Source organism: Nipponia nippon, unplaced genomic scaffold, assembly GCF_047370975.1.
Source record: "Nipponia nippon isolate SJK-2023a ecotype South Korea unplaced genomic scaffold, ASM4737097v1 scaffold_2, whole genome shotgun sequence".
NCBI classification, from domain to species: domain Eukaryota; kingdom Metazoa; phylum Chordata; class Aves; order Pelecaniformes; family Threskiornithidae; genus Nipponia; species Nipponia nippon.
Window position 1 is genome coordinate 111,634,123 of NW_028262336.1, and position 23,520 is coordinate 111,657,642.

A 23,520-nucleotide genomic window follows, 5' to 3' on the forward strand; every position below is an offset into this window, starting at 1 on the left:
TTATCCACCATTTATGAATCCAGTGGATGTGGGTTATTTCAAAACAGAAGAAAAATGTCAGCACAGACTTGGAGATCATCGTTGCTGCTCTGCAGCTTCCTTCTCTCCCTGTTTGTTTCGTTCTTTCACTGTATCAACTCTTAAATATATTCAGGGCTATTCAAGTCTATACCTTCCTTTACCTGTTGTCCTATTGCACTGTTTTTTTCTGCTCCATTGGTTTGAATGACTAATATTCAACACCTCCTACATGCTTTTTTCCCTGTGCCTCTGAATACCTTTAATTAATTTTTTTAATAATTGCAAACTCTTAAGAAAGAACTCTTCTATAGACTTCAACCTTATTTCTTAGATTTGATGTGACATCCTAAAGAATTATAGATGCAACTGTAATGTGACTTTGACAGCGCACCTCGTATATTTTCACATCTGCATCTTTTCTTCCATTCAGTGTCAGGACTCCACAGTCTGTGCTTAAACTAGCCACCCGTCCCATTCATGCTTTTCTTCAGCTCTGCAACAGTCGCTGTGTTCACTCCACCTTCCTGACAGATGTCAGCCTGATAAAGGTGCATAAAATCTAATTTAATCAATGTAACTGGAACCTTGGAAATATTAATGTGCAGGGTATCCTGGTTTACAAAAACAGAAAAATCTCTGGCTGTCCCAATTAAAAATATAAAAAGTTGTGGCCGTATGACAGAGATCTTTGAATCAAGACAAATCCACTCCATATGGGCTCTCTTTGTCCTGGCTCCAAATGAGTGCTGAATAATTTTCTCTAGAGACATGCATTCCACCTTGCTGGAGCCTGTTTTTTCAGAGTGTCCAATCTTGATTGTGCTTTTAGATGATCCCCTGATTGCCTCTGTAATGCGTGCTGCCCAGACATGGTAGCGACCAGCTGGCTATGTGCTGGAGCAGGGCAGAATTTTCTTTCAAGTGCTCCAGCAGTTGCTCTGCTGGAAGCTCACTTCCATCTCATTCCTGTGATCGTTTCTTGCACCTTGGCCATCCTTCCCATTCTGAAAATCTCTTTATTATGTTCTCTAATGCAAACACTAAGTTCATTGAGTGCTTTCTCGAAGGTGTGTTATGAAGAACCTGTGAAACACGTGTGTGGTGTTGCTGTCATGCAAACGGTGGAGAGAAGATGTTGGTGCAGTGCTCAACAGTGCAAATTGAAGACCTAGAGCCTAGAAGGAGTTTACAAGTGGGCAGAAGTCATCAGTCTCTGCCAGGGCACGTGGCGAGCCAGCTCCCCATACTACAAAAGCAGGACCTCGCTGCAAAGTGCCAGCAAATTCAAAAGCAAGCCACAAGAATTTTCATTTGCGTTGGTGTGCCTCCTCCCGCCCCCCATCTCTCTGTTTACTGAGAAGTGAACCTTCAGGGTTTTTAGCCACATGAAAGTAACCTAGAAAAAGTATTTTTCAGTACTACTTTGGTGCTGTAAAACCTTCTGTTACAAATCAGTTCCACTTTTCCAGGAACTTTCCTGTGGTTCTTAAGGGTTAGAAACTGCTGGAGGTTGAAAACTTGCTGTTGCAGGCCCTGTTCTACACTTATGCAGAAATGGGTGCTCAGATTTACTGCCAGGGAGAAGCTGTTGCCTCCTGAGCCTGGAACACCTCTGCTCAGGAGGCGGAGGAGAGTCTGAGCTGCAGCACGTTCTGTGGCAGAGCTCCGGTGTTGGAACTGCCTTCTCCCAGATTCCTGGGAAGGTCAGAATGTCCTGCTAATTGTTCAGCATCTCCAGGAATGCTATTTTGGGCAAATAGCAGCACTATGTGTTTAACAGGATTCCTTGTTTTTTTGCGAAGAGCCATTTTCTTCCTCTTGCTTCATGGAGGAGGGTTTGTGCTCCCAAGCTCTCCACTGTCTACTGGAGTTTGAATTCAGTCATCACCCTGCCCTACATGGGCCAAACAACAGCAGCCGTAGCGTTAGCACAGCATGTAGGGGAGGCCAGCTATCTTACTTTCAGCTGTGCATAAAACTGCCTTCTTTTCCTCTTTCCTGTTACCTTAAAACAGGACCATTGCCCAGCACTAGACAAAACCCCGAGTCAAACTAGCAGGGCACCATCAACCCTCCTTGCACACAAAGTTTTGAGTCCATGAATTTGGGGAAAACCCTGCCACTAGACCACAGATCTGGTTTGTTTTGCCACTTTCACATAGTAGTTTTGTGGTTTCCCAGTCTGGGAAGAGGCTCAATGGAACTTATTTTTACTTCCCCTCTCTCTCTGCCCCCCCCCCCCCCTTTTTTTTTTTTTTACTTTCAGATCGTGGGAGCTAATGGATAGAGGAGGTGTTACTGCTGAGGTTTAAACTCTGACAGGAGTGTGATAACTGACAATCATGAGGGCAAATGGGAAGCATGACAAGGATGAAGCCCCTTCTAAAAAGCGGGAAGTGGATGTGTGAGCAGAGAGGATGATGTCTGGCATTTACTTGGGGAGGAGGGCAATCAGGTCATGAAGCTGGTAGTGCTGAGTTCAGCCATTAGTAGCAAACTGGTTGTTTTAACTGGAGGAACATTAGTGCTAATGAAGTATCATCTGCCTTGAAAATTGGATGTAGTTTTTGAGGATGAAAATCCTAATCATGCACACTAAAGTGCTGTTTTGGTCTGTCATCCCCCAAGCTGCCTGCATGACCAAAGCCAGTGCATGTTCAGCGAGGGCTTGTGCTTGGGTGTTAGGAAAGTCCTTTTCTTCAGCTCTGCAGCGTGGAAGAAACAGTAGCCTGAGCCAGAGCTGCTCCCTGCAAACCAGGGAAAGCAGCATGGGGCTCTCAGCAGCGTCCCCCCAACAGTGAGGGACTGCTGCTCTCTCTAGCTGGCAGGCGCTGCAGAGGAGAGGCGTCTTCCCCACCTTGCCAGCCTATTGAATTTAAAAGCTCCAGGTTGCCTTGCTTTCCTCCTCCCCACTTCCCTCTCTCCAGTGTTTTTTTGTGTGCTTGCTGTGTAAAGTCATGCTTAACCCCTCATCCTGCCCACATGCTCTGCTCACAAGGCTTAATTGCTTTTTATACTTGTAGGTAACACCCTCCTCTATTCTAAACGCCTGGCTTCTATGCTTGTTGCAATGGCTGTTCTTGCTTTTGGGAAAATAAAGGATTTGCTTTTCATGTAAAAAAAATAGCTTTATTATTTCCATACACGAGTAGCAATCAGGGCAGGCATATTTCCAGGTCAGCCTGGAGATGGGGTTGGATAGCAAAACCCTCTGTTCCAAAAATGGGCTGGAACCAGCAACAGTTCTTGATGTGCTGAGCAAAGCTAACTGGCTTGGAGAGAAATGTGATCCTTTTTTGGGTGCACATGTAACATGCTGGTATTCTGCTACAGAAGGGAGCCAAGCATTGACATAACGAGCACTTTACTCTGTTAAATACTTACATTAGTTTTACAGTTTTCTCATAATCACGTTCTTTTGGCAATTGTAGGCATGGGTTTTGAATACGAGATTACAAAGGAAAGTTTCTTCGGGCACAGTCTATAACTATAAGTGCTTAGAGTATCTGAGTAGAAGGGATGTTTGCAGGAGCAGTCTGTATTCCACAAGATTGTGCTCAGTTGGGTACTGAGTAAATAAACAATAAATGTGCAAATCTTGGATAATGTTGCTCTATGCTTGTTTAGATAGTCCAGCTGTACTTTGGATTTTGTTCTCTATGGTAGCTGTCTTGTGAATCTTCTGGCTCATTGCCATGTATTTCTAGATTTATATGAACATGATGTGGATCTTTTTCATCTTCGTATTTTGCTAGTTCATATTTTTACTTCCTTCAGGCATATTTTGGAGGTCTCTTTAAGGCTTTTAAAAACTAGTCAGCTTGAATTTTTCCCTTTATCTTCACAAAAGTCACTACAGAAGTAAGAAAAGAAGCACAGAAGAGGAATTACAGGCAGCATTAAAAATGTTCCTTCAGAACAGAAAAGCAGATTTAAGATTAATTAAAAACTCAGCTCTGTTTCAGAGTTGCAAAAGCTCTTTTATTCACCAGAGAACTGTTAAAGCTAGTCATTTTTGGCATAGTATCGGTCAGGGGAGCGTGACAAAGTGCACTGGAATGCACTGAGCTGCAATCCAGCTTGTAGTGGTATATGACTTTAGTGTATGGAGCATTGCAGGAAGTGCTGCGGAGGGGCTGGGGAGGCCTTTTCATTTCATCAGCTACTGAGTAACAAACAGTGTTCTCCTTCCTCAGACCCCACCTGCAACAACAGAGGGTACCTTGGATGCTTGAGTCAGAAGACAAAATGTGAAGAGCCTGCACAGTCTGAGTTTCTGGTAGAACTTGGCTCTGTTCTCTGAGTACTGCTGTGCAGAATGCGGTGAGCTGAGAAAGTTGGGAAGAGTAGTGTGTTTGGGACTGCGGATCAACTGTGCATATATCTAGACTGGGAGCATATCCCCAGGCCCACCATGGTGGAAGATGAAGATTCTTGGGCTGAAATTCTGTCCTTGTTGAAATCAGCAGTAAAATTCCTATTGATTTCATCAGGCCAGAGCTTTGCTGCTTATTTTGAGCAGTAGGAGTCCTCCTGTTCCACCAGTACACCCACATGCTAAGTCCATTTACTTAGACTTAGGTTTTGGCACAGGTTTTGGCCTGAAATGGAAATCTGTTCAAATCCGTTTAATATCAGTAGCTTGGATTTCAGACTACATGGACGATTAAACCCAGCTATATGTGATAATTAATAACCAGTTAAGGTATTCCTGTAACTTGAAGCGTACCCAGTATTTTCCTTCTTTCTTCTCTAAGTTATGATGTTGGTGTCCACAGTTTTCCAAGCATTTGTAATGACATTATAAGAAAACATGATGGTGCCTTTCCTGGCAGAACAGGATCTGTGGTCTATGACCTGCGTGTTAGAAACTGGGAAAAGCTTGGTGTAGGATGGATTGTGTTACCAGTGTAAATCGCTAGCAAGAGTTTTACTGTTCACCTTGGGTTTCACATTTGCATTGCTCCGTTACAGCGATAATCAAATACAAAGCCACTGTTATATTGGCATTGCAGTAAAGCTGTGTGGTACAGCATCATTGTAAAATTGAGGTCTCTACCCAGAAGACATACAACCTGAACTGATGTTCTTAGGGTAGGGATGTAGGAAGGTTGCAGCACAGAGAAGATAAAAGGATAATGATGTTTAGTGTTTTTATTGTTTGCATAGATATCTCTGTCATTCTTAGTGTCTGCTTACTTAATGTTCTTGCAGAGGAGAGCTTGAGGTTGTATTGAAAACATGGGTAAATGTTCAGAGCAGGAGTAAAAGAGTAGTCAGCTGGTGGGGTGTCCCAGCCCATATGCTTCAGGTTAGAAAGAATGCAGAAGTTGCTTGGCAGATAGATCGCTTAGATGGGAGCATTGTAGTACTCATTGAAAGCTCACTTGGCGTTTAGGATATAGATCCTATTTAAGATGTAGGCTGTCAGATTGTTGCAGGTTAGGGTACTTCTTCTCTAGGTTCTTAGCTCTACCCTTTTGCAGAGACGAGCTGAAAGTTGAAAACTGAGTATTAAAATTGATATACAAGAATCATAGTCATTCTAGTAATGGGCTACATATGGAACTACTACAAGTATTACTGTTTTCTTTGTATGGCAGTACTTCGGATAGTTCCAACATCTCAGATACTGCATGGTCTGGAATATAAATCCTACAAATTTCAGTTGTGGAAAAAATTGCCTAAATTCAGGTTTTCACACATACTTCTATACATGTATGTATATACACATACTTCTAAGCTTGCTTATCATTGGCCTTTGTAATTAGTCTTTGAAGGTGGTGGCAGACACTGGAAAGCTTGAGTAAAAATAATTAATCATAATGTCAGCAATTTCAAGAGCTGATGGATGCCTCAGAGAAAAGAATAGAGAGTTGCAGTGCTTGTTGCAGGAAGTGAATGTTGACCTTGGAAGCAGAGTGTCTTCTTCAACACTGCTGTTCAGGAATCGTTGCATCTGTAATTCTGTGTCTCACAGCATTATTGAAGGCAATGTGCACACAGAAAGGAGCCCAAGTAAGATGCACACAGTAGAAATGAGGAAAGAGCGTTTCTCTGGAGCTACAGAAATTACTCTGAGACGACCTCTCAGAGTTTACTGGTGTAGCGTGAACTCGATCATCAAAATACAGAGACCGTCTCCATGTATCATTACCATGGAGGCTTAGCTTTGTTTTGGGCTTGGTATGCTCAAAGAGTACAAACACAGATCTTCTCATGAACCTGCAGTGTGGTGTGATGCAATGACATCTGTTTAACAGTACTTGGCAACACGCACACAGGTTAGAAACCAGTAGGAGTACTGTCTCCACCCAGTTCTCATAGGGGAAATTTAGGAACTTGGAACTGGATTGCCTAACCAGACATATAGCTTTACCTTTGGCAGCTTTGTAGAACAGGTGCATAGAAACTGTATTTTTTTACTTCATCCAGAAACTGAGATGTTCACCAATGCACTACAGCACATCGTAGGGTCATAGTTTCTGGGGTGCTGTATTATGAAGCCTCCCTTCCAGGCCATGTAGCGTTGTGCTTGTTACTAACAGTGTTATTCCATCAAAGCACTGGCCAGGTTTCATTCTGCACCTGAAATATTCGAGAAGAATTTTGCCCGGTGTGATTTTGTTGTAGACCTCACTTTTAAGAATGTGTTTTCTCAAGGAAGAAAAGTGATTACTTGTCTCTTATTTGTTTCTTGATATTTTGCACCCCAGATCTCAGAAGAAACATTGCTGTCTCTGGATAGTATTCAAGCAACTGAGCATGTGCTGTAATAATAATAATAATAATAATAATGATGCCTGAAAAACAATTGCCGTTTGTTCCCCTATCAAGTGACATGGGTTGAGAGCACTGAAAAACACCAATCTAAAAGTTTGAGTAAATGCTTGAAGGAGGGAGGTGAGGAATGTTGATCCACTGCCAGGATTACTGGGAACTAGTAAGCGAATGTGTCAACACCGGGTGACTTGGTCAAGGGAACGGTTTCTTTATCTTTATCTGCTTGAGCCTTCTCAAGCTTCCTCCTCAGACTTCCAACTGTGGAGGAAGTATAAGGGGAATCGTGTCCTCTGCTCTGCTTTCCTCCCTCTCCTTTGTTTCAGTCTAATCAAGTTCAGACTTTTTTAGAGTTCAAAATACTGTATTTTCCTAAGAAATATAGTTGTTATGGAATAGGTCCAATATCTTCTAGAGTCAGTGTTACAGGGTTTTTATTGGCTTGATACAGTGAGATTTGGTTTTTTCTTCCTCCTGTGGTTTAAAATTACTTGTCTAACACGTTGATTTATAGCCTGTCATGTAAGACTGTTTCCCCTTGGCTATATCTTTTTAAGATGATCAAATGTATTTCTGAAAAATGTCCTGTTGTTGCCTTGAAATATTAGGTGATAACTGCACAAGTAAGAGAGATTAGCTTGTTAAACCTAACATGACACCGACACACAAAATACTGCAATTAAAAACTTTCTTAAGGCAGCATAGAGGAGAAAAAAAAAAGAAAAACCTTATGGTCTGAGATATCACGAGCGTATTCCATTCACCTGGGAAGTTTGTAGGTTGGTGTGGAGGAAGGGGAGGAGACTCCTGGGCTGGGGCTCCAGGAGCGCAGCTTTCGGTGGTGCTGCCAGAGCAGCCCATCTTCCCGCTCATTCCTCCCCAGTTCATTCCCGCAAGCTGTGCCAGCACAGTGTTTGCGGAGCTGAGCGGTGACTGATCAGGGAACTGATCCAGGTTAAAAATAACTTTTGGGGATGGTGGGAGAGACACGAGCACAATTGGCGGGTACGTCAGGGGGCACAGAAAGCCGCAGAGAAGTTGAGAGCAGTGGCAGCTGCCTTGGCTGTCAACCACCATCAGAGGAAATGCCGAGAGAAAGCTCAGCCTGCGCTCATGTGCTCTCCTCCTTCCAGCTGTGCTCCAGAGACGGCCATCTGCTCAGTGCTGTCTCTTCTTACTCCTCCTCTCACCCAGGTCTTACTGCCCCAGTGAGCTGCTGCTGGAGTTAACCCTAGCTCACTTGGGTCAAAATGAGCTGAGCTGGCTTCAACAGCTAAATCATAGGTCTGTGCTAACCCAGCTGTCTTTGGCGGCGAGTGGACCGCAGTGTGGTCAGGGAAGAGGGAAGCAGGTGATACCTCAGGCACAGGGAGCAGTGACGGGCAGCCAGGAACAAGGTGGGAGTAGTTTTCTGCTGACACACTTGCAGCTGGAAAATAATATGTGAAGACTAAGTTATGAATGCTGAAAGTAGTGATATGGTCATTTTTCATGTTGCTGTGGCTGATTTCATTGATGGCTAGTGGCAGGTTTGTGAGGAGATACCTATGTTAGGGGGATGGCATTGAGGAGGATCTTGCAAGAGGATTTCTTTTCTGACAACAACCTAAAATACATATTGCAGCCTTTGCACATAAATGGAATGGAGAGAGAAGGATGCTTCTTCAGTACTGTGTGTCTTGACTACTAAAGCGTGCCACTTGGCCGATAGCCAACAGAAATAATGTCAAGGTGAACTGAGTAACGATACTGCTAAGGAAATACTACACAAAAAAAAAGACAATTTAAGAAAGATATTGTGGAAACCTAGAAAGAAATGGTTTTATACTTTCAAAAGATACTTCTGAACAGAATTATGCAATAAAGGCAAAGCCAGATGACTGCATTCCTTTCAGTTGTTCTGTTCAGTATTATCTAATATTTCCCCCCTACTCTTCTATGTTTAACCGGACTAGGGTGTCTGCTTACGAGGTTCCTCTAGGACATTGATCAAAGTGTGTGTTAGCAGCTGGCTTTATTTTCACTTATTTATTTATTTATTTATTACACTTCTCTGTTCTCATTGAGCACAGAAAAGGAGCGGTCGTGTGAAGCATTACCATGGAGCAGAAGCAGTCTTTCATTTTCTTCCCACTCTTGGTCACTTTTGAGGACCCTGGTGGGCATTTCTCCCTCCCCCCGGTAGCTCCCGAGCTGAGGAAGATGCAGCTGCTCTCTTGGGGGAATTGTTTGCCTCTCCGTGGAATCTTGTCCCGGTCAGCTATGTGCTAAGAATGTGAATAATTCTGCTGCGGCTGCTTTACATGTAAAAAGCCTGACCTTAAGATATTTTATCCAGCCAGATTTTTTTCTTTCTCTTTTTCTTTTTTGCCTCTAGCACTGGTAGAGTTGAGAGTTTTATCTCGCAACTGCAGAAAGCTGCAGTGACTAGCAGTTGCAGCAGCAGTTCGGTCCAAAGGGATATTTTTGCAGTCTTAAAAATCGTTAAGTGGTAGTCAGCAGTGTTTAGCAATTCTTACTTTTGGACCTGTAGTTATACATGTGTATTTGATAGAGTTAATGAAACTAAGCACTGCATGGAGACTTCTGGAAAATGTCTAATGAGATCCCTAGTGCTGCAGTTTGAGTATATTGTATTACAAGGTTGAGCATATTGATTTTAAAATGTTAAAAGCTGAATGCTTTTTTCATATTTTTGAGAATTTAAAGAAAAGATAGCATTACAATTAATAAATAAAATTTAAAAATGCCAACAAATTTTAAAAAAAATAATATTGTATGTGAGTTCTACATCTTTCTACTCTTTGAACGATAAATATGCCAAGTTGTCTTGCCCAGCACACTTGAATTCTGCGTGTGTATGTGTCTGTACTGAAAAATATTAGGAATCTCAAGATAAAACCCAGATGTTTCTTCAGTCACATGAGGCATGCTGCATTGGACTGTGAGGCTGAGAGAGAAGTAGCCTTCATTTGTCTCACAATAGAGCTATATTTCTCAGATTTATTTTTTTTCTTTTTGACTGTGCATTACTGCTTGATGTCCGTTGGGGTCCCATTGTGGTATAAATCCTCAAAGGAGAGAACAGTTCAGTGGTAATGCATTCCAACCAGATATCCTGGAGGTTTTATAGTTCTGTTAAAGTACTCCCCAAAGAAAAGTTAAGGGGACCAAAACTCTCCTAAGCTTCTAAAGGCCATATTGGGAATATGCTTGAGCCTGATTCGGAACATTGTGTTAGTATTTGACCTTGAATATGAATGGGCGACTTAATTTTACTGTCTTTGAATTTTTCTTGCATTGGAGAAGAGGTTTTAAAACAACACTTGAAAGTTCTAGTGGTTTAAAACTGAAAAAAAGAACATATAAAGTTACAAGAAAAGGATGGGAGAGGAGTATCACTCTTTAAATGTTAAATAAATGAAATATAAGGAAGCTTCTAATGCCTTAAGTAGGCAGCACTCAGTAAAAATGGCAGAGGCACCATTAACAGGGATAGATGCAAAATTCAATTTGTAGAGTTGGGTGTGGAGAAATGCAATGAACAATACCAAGCACTGCAAATTTGCAGCACCGTGTGACTTTCTGGGCAACAGCTGACTTTGGCAGTGCAAAAAGCTCTTCCAGTCTTTGACACAATTCTTTTTTGTGCTTTGGGGCTTTATTCCTGGACAACAACCCTCATAACTCATCTTGCTGAATCTGAATACCCAGTTTACAAGTCCCTTGTATCCAGTTTGGCTAAGAAATAATTTGCAAGCTCTGTGAATATTTGTAAAAATCCTTTTTTATACGTAACTCAATATGTATGTATCTTTATAGTAGAAGGAAGAGCAATGGGAAGCACTCATCTTAGTGTCTGTGGCCACTGAAAAGAAATGCTTTGATACACAAATAGCATTATTGTAAATGTAATGCCAGCCAAATGCATTTTTGGCTAACGCGTGAGCAATAAAATTAGCAAACACATCACTTGCTGCTAATGAAGAGGAATAAGCTCATCATGAAACATTCACTGAACTGCTATTCTATCTAGCTTGATTTACTTGCCCTGACAGAGTAAGAAACTGCTGTCTCAAAAAAAAAAAAAAAAAAAAAAAAAAGTGGGGGGGATGTGGGCGCTAGTAGGAAGGAGTCACGCTATTATTGTGACAGCTCAATATGTGAAAAGCGGGTCTGGAGGAGAGCAGGGATGGCCTGCTGCTCTTGCAGCAAATGTGCCCTGGCTACTAATAAGTGTAAAATAATAAGACTGCAAAACATCCCACCTGAAAGAATCTGAAAGAACCTGATTCCAAGAGATTACTTAAGAGTTTATACAGTGTTTTTTAAATGGCAGCTGGCCTTTGCACAGCAAGGCGTTGGTTTTGCTGGACCTGCCATCTTAATATATTCAGTCATTTAAGATGCATTATGTCAGGAGTAGGTTGTTTTTTGGTTTTGTGTTTTAAGATTGCACGTCTTGAGTGTAGGGGCACTCACTTGGACCCCCAGAGAACAGAATAGCAGATGCCATTTTTTGTTTAGGGCTGGATTTCATGCGTGAGGATCCTGGTACACAACTGGAAATGAAGCTATACGGGAGTGCCTTTCTTAAAACAACAGTGCTGTTCTGCAGTGTGGTGCACCTTTCCCTCGAGGTTGGGTCCAATTCTACCTCAACTTTCAAGATGCCTTCTGTGGAAGGCTCTTTACCGTGTTCTGTGTGTGTTGAGAGTGTGAGATTTTAGTGGAATGAATAAATTCCTGAAGCCAACTTGGTAATTTTTTTTTTTTTTTCCCCAGGAACTTATGTTGGTTCTTTGCTGGGTGCTGCAGTATTTATTAATATTCTCAAATTGGCCTTTAATACTTGTATTAATGTCAGCACTGTTGGCCAAATTTGCATGTTTCATTAGGCTGAGTCAGATGGGGAGAAGTGGAGTAAGGAGGAATTAGTCTGGCTGAAGCCTGCCGGTTCTCTTGGGTGGGAAAACTTTCTGATTGCATTGGTGAAATGCACAGCACCTCCCCTGCTCTCCTGGTGGTTTCAGTACACCTTATGAAGAAGTGGTAGGAACACGCTTCCTGTTCTTCTTGTCTTTTCAAGCTGAATTCTGTCTTTAAATTGAGTTTCTGGATCCATTATGGCTTTCTGGATGTAAATCATACCAATCCAGAGGGAGGTTTCAAACCAAATGGTGACTGAGCATTTGAAGATTCTTCCCCCATGTGTATCTTCCTCCTCGTTATAAAGGGTGTAACACCTGATATGGCCTGCTAATAGCTTTTGGCAAACCTTGCTACTCAGTGCTGCTGCTGAAAGGATTCACTGCTCTTTGCATCAATGGGACCACTTTACTGTTGGGATAAAGAAAGAAGACGACAGGGAGATGGGAGGTGTTGCGTTCAATACTTCAGCAACTTGAATCAAAACACAGAGGCTTGGTAACAAGATCTCCTCTGGCTTGGACTTCTCTGTCCCATACAAAAGATTTGATTTGGAGTACCAGATGGGCGACTCTTGTTCTTTGAGTCACAGTTGTAAGTCTCGGCGCTGGCCCAGTCAGTGTTGGGCTTGGTATGAAAAGGGGATGGCATGTTTGGTAACACCTCTAGTTATTAAAAATGTGAACAGAAACCTGGAAGGGGTTTTAAGTGAACATTACAGGAAGATGATGATGATGCTTCTTGGTTTGGGACAACTCATTTGCTTATACTTGAATAAGTTTTCTAATTGCCCTCTGTTTCTTTTTCTTCAGAGTTCAAAAGCTATTGTAGGATGTTATGTTACCTTGGTAATACTAGAAGTATTGATGAATAGTGCTGTGGCCTGCCTTGCCTTGACTTGTGGGAACAGGAGAGACTCTTAAGCATCTCTGGTTAATGCAAGGCATATGGCTGAGGCACTGTGTGACAGAATACAGGTCATCACAGTGGCTGCCAGTCAGGAGGGACAGAAGTGAGCTGGAGCTGAGGCTGAACCTGCTACAGACTGCTTCCAGAGGGTGGGAAGTTCCCTGCTCCAGTCACCAAAGTGAGGGGATTTCAGGGAAGTAAAATATGACCTTTAGAAAGCAGCTATGTGCACACTTGCATGTGTGTGCATGTGCATTCATACATGCATGAAGTAAGCAAAGCTCTTCCATGCTGCTCTGTAACATAAACCTGCCAATGCAGTAACTTATAAATCCTGTTTATATAACGTGATTTGGCCTCAGTATAAGACTTCTGAATTAGCAAATAATAGTGCTCCTGGTTTGAGTTCCCTCTGCTCCAGTGCTGAGGAAAGATTAGGGAAGACTTGTACAACTTTCTGTCTGTTGATGCACCCGCCATGGGTCATTTGGTTAGACTGAACTCTAAATAGTTTAAATAGCTCTCCAATGAGCAGACTTAAAGAGTAATGAGGAACAGTTATGGCTGTATATACAATTGTTTGTTCTGTTTTAAATTAGAAATCCTTTTTAGAATAGGATTCTTCCCTTGTGTTTGCGTAGGGCACAGCGCAGTGCAGAAGGCTTCAGGTGCCATCACAGTAGAAAGGATTTTCTGCAGCTAGGAGATACCTCAAGCAGTGAAGACATACAAATACACACTTCCACCTCTCCTTTATTTTACCATTAATGCAAACCTGGCCTGTGAACTGTGGTATATAGATAGTCCTGTAGTACTACATGTGTTCAAAACTGAATGCTGTGCATGCTCACTCCTTACACCTCTGTTCTGATGTGGGATCTGAAGCAAGGTGTGTGTTTTCCAGAACGGGGACTTTCTGTACTCAGGGAGATATTACTACTGCCTATTACTGTTGGCCAAGTTTGATTTCTAAATCAGGAGCCTGTGCTCTTTCACAAGCTGGGGGAAAGAGTGGGTGCCTGCAGAAAGTGGTGCTAGAGCCTCTGAGGTAGGCAGCAAGTCACTGCTTATCTTGGGTGCTAACAGTGTCACTCTCTGCACCAAGTATCTAGGGCAACTAGGCTTCTACCACCAGCTCTTCAGCCACAGATGTGTCATTTCCAAGGCCAGGGGGGACAGGGAGAATGAACTCTCTGTCACTACCCCTCAGGTCTACCCATTAAGCTGCCTCCATGATGGGGCTCTCTGCACCCTGCTCCCCTTCCTCTCATGCCTGTGTCCTGGTTGGGACAGAGCAGCTCAGCTCTGTTCTTCCTACCCAGCCAGCTTGGAAGAAAGGGAAAAAAAAAGCAGTATTCATGGCGGCTTTTGATTATACTCACTCCCTTTCCATTGTTGTTAATGCCATGGCCACTCTTTCCTTGCCTGTTTGTAATTGTTCTTTCATGACGCTTGAGCTTCATGCAGAGTTCAGGTTTTTTGCCTGGGGCAGGGCATCTTCCAGCTTCCTGCAGGCCTTCCCTTTCCAAATCCTTTCCAGAGTGCCTGACATGCTTCCAGAAATGCTATAATAAATGCACACACATATACACACACACACACACACACACACATAATGAAATTACTTGTCTGACTGATGACACAAATAAGAGCCTTATTTCTTCATGAAAGAAGGTGTCGTGTCTTTTTTAATACATTGCTTTCAAAGAGCTCACAGGCTTACTTGAAATTAGATTAATTTCAACAAAATCACATACACAGATATGCACACATATAATATCTACATGCGTGTCTGCACGTACACACACATACTCTCTGGGACATCAACAGGAGCTGTCTGACTAAATGTTCTGATTGGATTTGCGAATTGACGTTACAGTGCATGTGTGTTTTTTCTTTAAACAGGTTGCATCTCTTGAATAGTTCAGCAGAGCTTCTTGAAGTGTTTACATACGCGCTCTTTGTCTGGAGATGCCTTGTTATAAATACTCCCTTCATTTCACAAGCATTTGTTTGGAAATATGTTGAACAGCCATGCTTGGTTTGTTTCCAAATGTCTTAATTTTGGGACCTTGGATTGGCTTATAGCCTGAAGTTTGTATCTCTCCTTTTCATGCAAAGAGCCATATTTGAACAACTCGTGGAACACAAGGACTGTAGTGTAAAATGGCAAGCATCCTCTGTGAAACACCCGTGGCCAAACACAGTGTGTCTTACGAGGAGCTGCAGTGGGGCAATGTACTATACGAGTTCAGTTAAAAGAACAAAAAACAAAAGTTATATGCTACTACTCGATACAAATTGCACGGTGTTAAAAAAGTATTTTGATGTAACTGGTGCCTTTTGAGACACCTGCTAAGGAGCTGTGTCATATTTCCAGTTACTGTTCTCAGCTCTTGTTTTTTTGCACTTTCCAAGTTGGTAAAGGTGTTACGGTCGTTGTTCTTTATAAGTACCCTGCTGCTAAGTCTACAGAGTATTTTTTTTTCTCTTGGAGGAGCTTAAATAGCTTTGGTTAGTTATAAGCTTAAGGAAAAGCAGCTGGGAAAAAACAGTAGAGAAGTGTCATGACGGCCCTTTTATTTTGATTTTTTGTAATGCTTGTGAAAGAACTTTGTATTAGCTCTAGTTCTAGTAAAATACAAAAACTAAATTTCAAATGTTGGTTTCATTTGTCTGGTTCATTTGTTTGTTTTTTAATCATCCAGAGCTGTTTTAAATCTGAAAAGATACTGGAAATATTTTGAACAGCTATAATCTTGATCATCAAAAGATGCTTCTCAATCTCTAGTTACTTTTGTTTTATTTTGCCTCATTCCTTCCACAGCTATAGGAAGTGTGCCTGTGGCTTGGAGGGTTAAGGTAATCTTATTTCAGCATTGGTTTGTGGTGGTAGCAATACCAGGGTTTCTATCCTGGGACCCAGGAGAACTGACACCTTAGCCCTCCAACATCTTTTTGCCCACTGTTCCAAGTTGAATATTTTGTGCTGGACTTAATTACCTTACTTTTATTTAATAATAAGTTGTTGTACTGCCATAAACGCAACAATAGCAGGACCCCATCGTACTGGATGCTGTGCAAACGCAGAATAGTAAAGACACCTACCCTCTGTAGGTGACTGTCTAAATCAAGACTGAAAGAGTTTGAAGGCAAGCAGAATGAGCGGTGGCATAGCAGCAAATGTCATGTTAGTTTTATTTTTATTTGTTTTTCTTCTGATAGGACATTTACCAGAGCATTGTATCATTTCCAAAATCCTCCCTCTATCTTTTGGGCATATTCCCTTTGTTAGTTCTTCAAATATCCCTTGGAAATGTTATATAAAAATTTCCTGGTTGAAGTTGTTCCTTACCTGTAATTCCCCATTCCTAATTTACAGTTCAGTTATTTTTTTCATATGTTGATGTGATTTAACTTAGTGAGTCTTACATTTCATCACCTATCCACATTCTTTTTCTGTCTGCCTCAACTTTATGTACCACAGGGTGTCCGTTTTGCATGCTTTTTCCATTAATGAGTCTGATATTAAAAAAAAAAAAAAAGGAAGCATTCTGACAATGTGAAGTGGGAACACACAGTCAGTGCAAAGTAGGGCTGGAGCATCTGACCAAAATAATGGATGACCTTAAGGGCTGGAGTGCTACCAGAACTGAAAATAAATTCAGGAGCACAAAGGGTAGAAATGCTGCAAGCAAGGACTAAAAGCTGGGGTTGAAGCCCCAAACTCAAACAAACTCTGCTGAAATCAACAAAGAAAAGGAATTACTTTACCACAATGATAACTTTTCCACCACTGTTGACATGTCATCAGGAATGGTGTGTGCAGCTCTTATCAAAACCATGTCCCAGTCTGATCTTTCTTGATACAGAGATGGGCTACTACAGCGATAAAGAGAATGAAGAGCCTGGTTTACAAGAGAAAGCTAAAAGAATGTGGTTTGTTTAGCTCAGGAGGCCAAGCTGCAAGCATCCCTTAGGATGAAGGGGGCTCTCTGCCTGCAGCAGAGCTGCTGCAGTTACAAGACAATGGAAACTAAAGGCAGAAGGAATAAACTGACCCTGTGTAATTTAGGCTGAAAGTAAGAGGGAGGTTTGTCACCACCAAAGCAGTATAGCTTTGGAGGAGCTTTGTAACAGGAGCAGTGGGGGCAGAAAACCCTTAACTAGCCTTGGGGTAGATCTCCCTTAGTTTCTGAATGGGTTACGTGGTTTATGAATGGACTAAATGATCCTGTGGCAAACAAGTGGGCACTCAATAGGTCTCTGCTAGTGCTGATTTCCTCCTGCTTTTTTGATGCACTAAAACTGGAGAGCACTAATGATTCTCAGGATAGCTTCTTAATTATGTGGCTAGAATGTTTTAATCGGGGTTATAGGTAGGCATGGGAATTTGTGGGCAAAATTTAGCCCCTGGTGTTAGCAACCTGAAAACAGGCAAAACAAAAGTAGAGTAGAAAATTGGGTGAAGTGTCCAACCAGAGAATAATTACAGATAGAGAATATTACAAAATAAGGTTCTCTGTTCTGTGGGGCTGCAGCAATCCTGACAGACCATATTGTGTATATTGTTCCCTGAATTTCTTAGGTTTTTCATGTTTAAAATCATGAATGAAAAATCCCACAACGGTGGGCTATCTCAGAAAGGTTCGTAATCAATTCTGGATCATCTCTTCTGGCATGAGCTTTAGTTTTTTCCCTTCTGCAGGGAACCTGTATCTGTTTCCTGCATCTGTCGCCCATCCTTCTTTGTGAATGGAAAGCAAGTAATTAATTTTTTTTGTTGTTAGCAATTAATTACCCATGCCAAATCTTGGAGGACCTATTGTCTCCTTCAGACACAATGTTCTTGGGAAAAAGTCTTACTTATTGTAACCTCTTGTGCAATCTTCACGTGGATGATAAATACATCTTGGCAACGAGGAGCTTTCTGAATGAAAAATGTTGCTGGACAACCCTGTAGTACAGCAAGAACGCAAGCCTCTGCCAATGCTGGTGGAGTACAGCCAGGCGGGAGGGTAAAATGGGGAAAGCCTTTCCCATTGCCTACAGAGCACAGAGTGAGATGAAGTCTGTATATGCACATATCCAAATATCTGTTTACCATCAAACAAGGATTTTCCCTGTTGAGCATCTGAGCTCAAAGGTGGCCTTCCTTCCAGCAAAATCTTGAAATCTCTTGGAAAGCTGCCTTCTACCAGCACAAGACTGGGGAAATAACGGAGAGCATGTTGACCATGCAGCTGTCTGGTTTGGGTAGCCCACTGGAGGAATTAGCTGGGAACTACCCCCACCCCCATTTTTCTCTATGAACCCACAGGTTTGGGATCCTGCAGTTGCCTCAGTCTGCTTCGTGGTTCATGGCCTGACTTTGGTTTTCCATTGGATCTGTCCAGAACCACAGCTGACCACTGAAACCTCATTTTAATATTGCAGCTGTAACATTAATTACAAAATTATTAGAGTTAATTGTAAAAGCACATTTTTCCCTTGTAGCTTTTCACCTTTACTTTTTCTGCTTTATTTTTTCACCAACAGCTAGTGATGTCTGGAAGCAAAAAGGTGTATAAAAGCCCTGCACGGAGAGATGTTTGAATCCTCTGAAGGGAATACACAGAATGCAAAGAATGAGTTGGGGCCGGGACCGCTCTGTTCCCTTGTGGTTTATGTGCGCGCTGCCAGTGGCTTGTGTTTCTCCTTGCAGCCTGACAGCTGGCTGTGGGGTTAGCAGAACGCAGCCAGCGGCCAGGTTTCTCAAACCATACTGCGGCTGACAGCGTTTGGCCTGGTGAAAAGGAAACGATCTGAAGCGGAGGGCCTGATGCAGTGTACCTTGCAGTTAATGGAAATCTTTGTTGACCTCAGTGGGAGCTGGATTTGGTCCTGTGCCTATTTGAATGTTTTGGCATTGGACACGGCTGTGAGCAGATTTTTTTGTTCGTGTCTGATTTCTGGTCTTTTTTCCCTTCTCTTTCTAAAACGTACTTACCTTAGAGTGGCATAAAATCAAGACACCTCTATCTGTGTCAGCGTAGCTGTGCACTTTTATTTTCGCCCAGTGTTTGTCGTCTTGTTTCCTCAGCCCTTCTACTGTCTACAGTATCAGTCTGCAAGATTTTGGCATTGTTTTCCCTCCTTTTTCTTGAGCCGTTCTGCTGCTTCTCACAAAGACCCTCCATCTCACTTAAGCCTCTGCTCTCCAACAAGTGTAATTACTGACATTGCTTAATCCACCTTCTGCCCTTCTTCCCATCCTTCGAAACAGTCCTTATATTGATTTCCAGCAAATACAGCCCAGGCTCTGGCCCCTGCTGCCAGTGGGGAGCCAGCTTCCCCTTCAGCAGGCTCCTGGAGGCCAGCCCTTCGCTGCCTTGTCCCAGCCACGCTCCCTCACTCAGCAGAGTTCATCGCTGCATTGCATATAGGAAGGAGAGGGCCACCGTGCCCTATTAGCCAGTGGCCACCTTGAGCACACCCTCCGTGAGCCTCAGCCATTTATCAGCTTGTCCCCTATCCCTAATGAGAAGGTGCTGGAATGAGCAGAGCCCTCTTCATGTAGTTGCCAGAGAGGAGACAGCTGTGGGCATGGAGGATAGCGATGGGAAAGACAACGCAGAGGAGGCCAAAGGCCAGCTGTAATAGTGCTGGAGCTTCTTGTTGCCCTCCACTCCCCTGGAGTATCACATGCCCGCAGGGAGATTTGTCTCCTGGGTGGAGAATTATGATTGTATGTGATCTGCCTCTGAGAAAAATCCTTTCCTTTTGTATGTGGCATGTTTATTTTTTTGTTGGTCGCTCTCCATTTGCTTGGAGATGATGTGAGGCTTTTGTGAACCAGCATCAGAAACTGGGGCTATTTGCGTCTCATGATAGCTACAGGGGAAAGGGCAAAAGCTATGAGATGGTGCACAGGGGAATCACAGGTGTTCTTTTGAACCACAAAAAAACATACTTCATTTTTTCCAGCAGTAACGTAAATGCTAAGCAAACAGAGTATGTAATGAGGAAACCCTTTGGAGGGTGGGAGCTGACCTAATGAAAGATGAGAGGTGTTGAGCTGGAGCACAGGGCTGCTGCTGCGCTGGGGGCTTGCGGGAGTGAGATGGCCAGCGACACATCTGCCAGTCTCCAGCTCTTGCCGTCCCTCTTAGGTTATCGTGCAGTCTGCAGTGAAATGTATTGGGCTTTTCCCCTCCTGTTGTTCCCACTGAAGTTTAAATACGAATCCCCTAACATATCTGCTGAAGGTACAACATGCAGCTTCAAATAGACCAGTGTCATTTTTACTCTGCTTTTCTGACATATGCAATGGCAAAAGAGGAGAAAGTAGTGCCACCGTATAGGGAGGGGAAAGGATTGTTTTCAGAGTTGTATCATTGTGCTGGTGACAAAAACTAACCTATTTTAGCCCCTTTGAATTGTATACAGCCAACACAGCTGAGAGAGGGAGAAGTGGATTATATGGGCTGTTTTATTAATCATTAAGATAATGCTTACCAAGCATTTATTCTCTTGGTACTCCACTGCAGTCAAAACCAAAAAAAACCCCAACATCTAAGCCAGCCCAAAGATCTTTCAGTCTTGCATATTGAGCACATTTGCTTTAGGAAACTTTAAGACTTGTGATCTAAGGCTAGATCCAGCTGGTGTAAATGGGGAAAGTGTTAGCAGCCCTGTGGAACTGGGCTGTAAAGCCCAGAATCCCTGGATGATGAGAATGCTGAGCACTAGGATGCGAATTTGCTAATACTTTAGAAATGTATCCAGAAGAAGAAAAAAGAAAGAGAAGAAAAAAACATTGTGGGAAATTCTTTCCTTCATACATAATAGTTTTCTGTTGATTTAAAATTGCCCTTAGTAATGTGTTCATGCCAGTGAAATATTTCAGCTATAGGAAATGTGAAACCTACTACTGCCTTTCTATGAATTATGAGTCATAAATTGTATGAAAAATATTCAATCTTGCTATAGCTATTCCCCAAGCAGAACCTCTGAGTAATGGAGAAAATGCTGCCATTTTGGGGGGAGTAGGAGGGGACTGAGCTAAGCGAAGCAAAATGCCAAGTGCCAGCGTGTGGCTCTGGGCTAAGTGTGAATTAGTGTCATCTGAGATGATCCTCCCTTGCTAAGTAAACAGTTAGTGAGAATGTTACACGTACTTGCAGTTCAGTTGAGAAAAGTTGTTCTTTGCTCTGGATGATACGGGAAGGGAGGCATACATGTTGAGGCTACCTGACTGCTAGCCAGTGCGCTGAACTGCCCCGTGGGAGAGTAGTGCGCTTCTGCCAACCCAGCCCTCACATCTGCAGTCGGTAAGGCAAGCCAAGAAGGCACAAACTCCATCGGATTCAGCGCTCAGTGGGCAGGTTGTGATGACAGAATTCCCCTAAAAATGACGCTACAGTGGCAAGATAATAGGATACTGACATTTGCAAGCACGTCCTTGATGGTGATATTCATTTCATTCAGCTTTAGCCATGTAAGAGCTAGGAGCCCTGTTCCAATTAGTCCTCTAATCTTCTGTCACCAAAGGTCAGTTTATCTCCTGTTATATCTATTTTATGAACTGCCTTTTGGAGGTGATTATAGAAAGATTCTCAGGAACTGCTTTTGACTAAGTATCTAACTTCTTGATGGCTGAAGTTCGGAGCTGTGAATTCAACATTAAAGCTCTGGATTTCAGTCTCTCCATCGTTTTAGAAAAGACCACACAGCCTTGCAAGGATTTGTGAATTTTGCTTTGCAGCCAGAGACTAGAGTAATTGTTGAAAGGTATTCTATACCTGAGCTGTAAGTAAATGTATAAACAAACTCCAGAAGAATATGACTTGCTGGCTGTAGAGCAGGGGACACTAACCATGGTTGTGTTGGAACAGTTTAACTACAGTATTGATATTCACCCCAGTTTTAGTTTTCAGGTTGTGTGTCTGGCACCCATATTAACTTCTCAGTGATGGATGTGTGCCCAATAAAATACAGCTAAAAAGACTAACAATGTGAAACGCAGTTTGGTGTGCTAGTCATTTTCCAAACAGATAATGAATGATGTCCCAGCAGTACTGAAAACAGCAATCTTTCTTCCCCACTGACTCTACTGGGGCCAGGATTTGCTCAGCAGAAATCAGTCCCTGCCTAATAAGCTTCTTGTGGCATCCGTGAAGCCTTAAAGCTTTTACTGTGTTCAGGTGTGACTAAGAGACATGCTCTCAAATACCAAAAGCTAAATATTTCATTCTATTTCATCCTTTGTCAAACTATGCTGCCTTTTCCAGATTTGACTCAAAGTTTATTTTAAGGAATCTGAAAGTATACATTTCAATTTGATGCTTCTTTAATTGCCAGAGTTTGGGTAGGTTGTGGTTTTTTTCCTTATTTCTTCTAATTTTCCAGTTGTATAAGGCATGCAAATGTTTTCAAAATATGAGTCCATTTGGCTTCAGGCAGCTGTGATCTGGTGTGAATTATAAAATATTTCTATAAATGTAAGAATGTTTACTGCTTTCTAGCCTGCAGTACAGTGCTTGGGGTTTGCCTCACTGTGATTCAAGTCTTGTTTGCTTCATACAGGAGATGGCTGTCCGAGCACTGAAGCAGACAGGTAGCAGAAGTATTGAAGCGGCTCTGGAGTATATCAGTAAGATGAGCTACTTGGATCCTAGAAATGAACAGATAGTACGTGTGATTAAGCAGACCTCACCAGGTAAGCATGAACTTTTTTAAAAATTGTGTTCTTCTTTCTTGCAATAAGCTATTTTTTAAAGTAGGGTTGTTGCTGGTGAGAAGTAGTGGATTGGCAGTATTCAATAATACTCTTGTAGGAGACGGTGATGTGAACATGGCCCTGCAAGGTGAGCTGGGCTAGAAGCTGAACACAGCTCACCTGCTTTGCAAGAGCACATTCATAGTCCGCCTTCTTAAACCCAAAGCTATTTATCCTTCAGTGCAAATCACTTCAATCTTCTCAAGTTTACTGCAAAGTAAAAGCTTGCATGTAAGTAATTGCTAGGAGTTGTGAGACAGCTCACTTCCCAGGAATTCATTCATGTTGACATCCTTGTAAGTACACTGCAGAAATAGCTTGGCCCAAGATAACAGAAGCTTTTCTGCTCATCCCTGCTAGTCTGCTACAGTTGTGTTTCATGTAAATTAGCAAACGGGAGGATTTGGGCCCTGCATATGCATCATCAGCAAACATCAGTCCACACCTTGACAAAAGGCCTTGCAAGAGTTGTTTCCGTTCAGGTATTAGCACTTACAGCACTGCAGAATGCTTTTGATCTGTGATCAGGATACACTTGGGTTTGGATAGAGTTTGTTACTTTTATCTTCTTTCAGTTTCAAAAACTGGCCAAGCAGACAAATAACCATCCCCTGACTGGCCAAACCTGTGTAATCACACGGTGTTACACGCTGCAGAGGGGTTAGTGGACGAAGCGTTGAGCAGATTGGACAGCTGTTGTCAGGGTCCTGTTTCGTTGGACAAGGAACTTCTGTTGTGTCAGTGGCATCATTTAGACTTGAAAGGTCTTGTCTGTGTTGGACTAGTTGAAGCTAATAAATCCCTTCAATCAATCTGATTACAGTAGTACAGACCTCCAAGTGTGGTCATAAGTTGACTTTACTGAGTGCAAGTGATTCCCACATGACAAATTTATCTCCTTGGCCACCTCAGCAGCACCTTCCTTCTTGCCTCTTGATCAAATTGAAGATCTTTGTTGGGAAGGGTGTTAAATTTGGCGTAGTTGATAGAGAGGCATGTCCAGAGATGAGGAAAGCTCAGGAACAGAAAGCCCATTCAGTTTACAAAGAGAAATCCCTGGACAGGAAGGAGGTCTTCAGTAAAGCCACTTCTTTCCTGGGGGACCCTGAGGGTAGCCACAT

At 42.5% G+C, this 23,520-nt stretch overlaps 1 protein-coding gene across 2 annotated transcripts in view; it reads left to right on the forward strand.

The window, feature by feature from the left end:
* Positions 1 to 23,520, forward strand: part of LATS2 (large tumor suppressor kinase 2) — a 51,610-nt gene that overhangs the window by 14,816 nt on the left and 13,274 nt on the right. For both annotated transcript variants that reach the window (XM_087757564.1, XM_087757565.1), the window contains one exon: positions 22,207 to 22,339. In XM_087757564.1, coding sequence (XP_087613690.1) covers positions 22,207 to 22,339 — 133 coding nt within the window. The remainder of the gene's footprint in view (positions 1 to 22,206; positions 22,340 to 23,520) is intronic.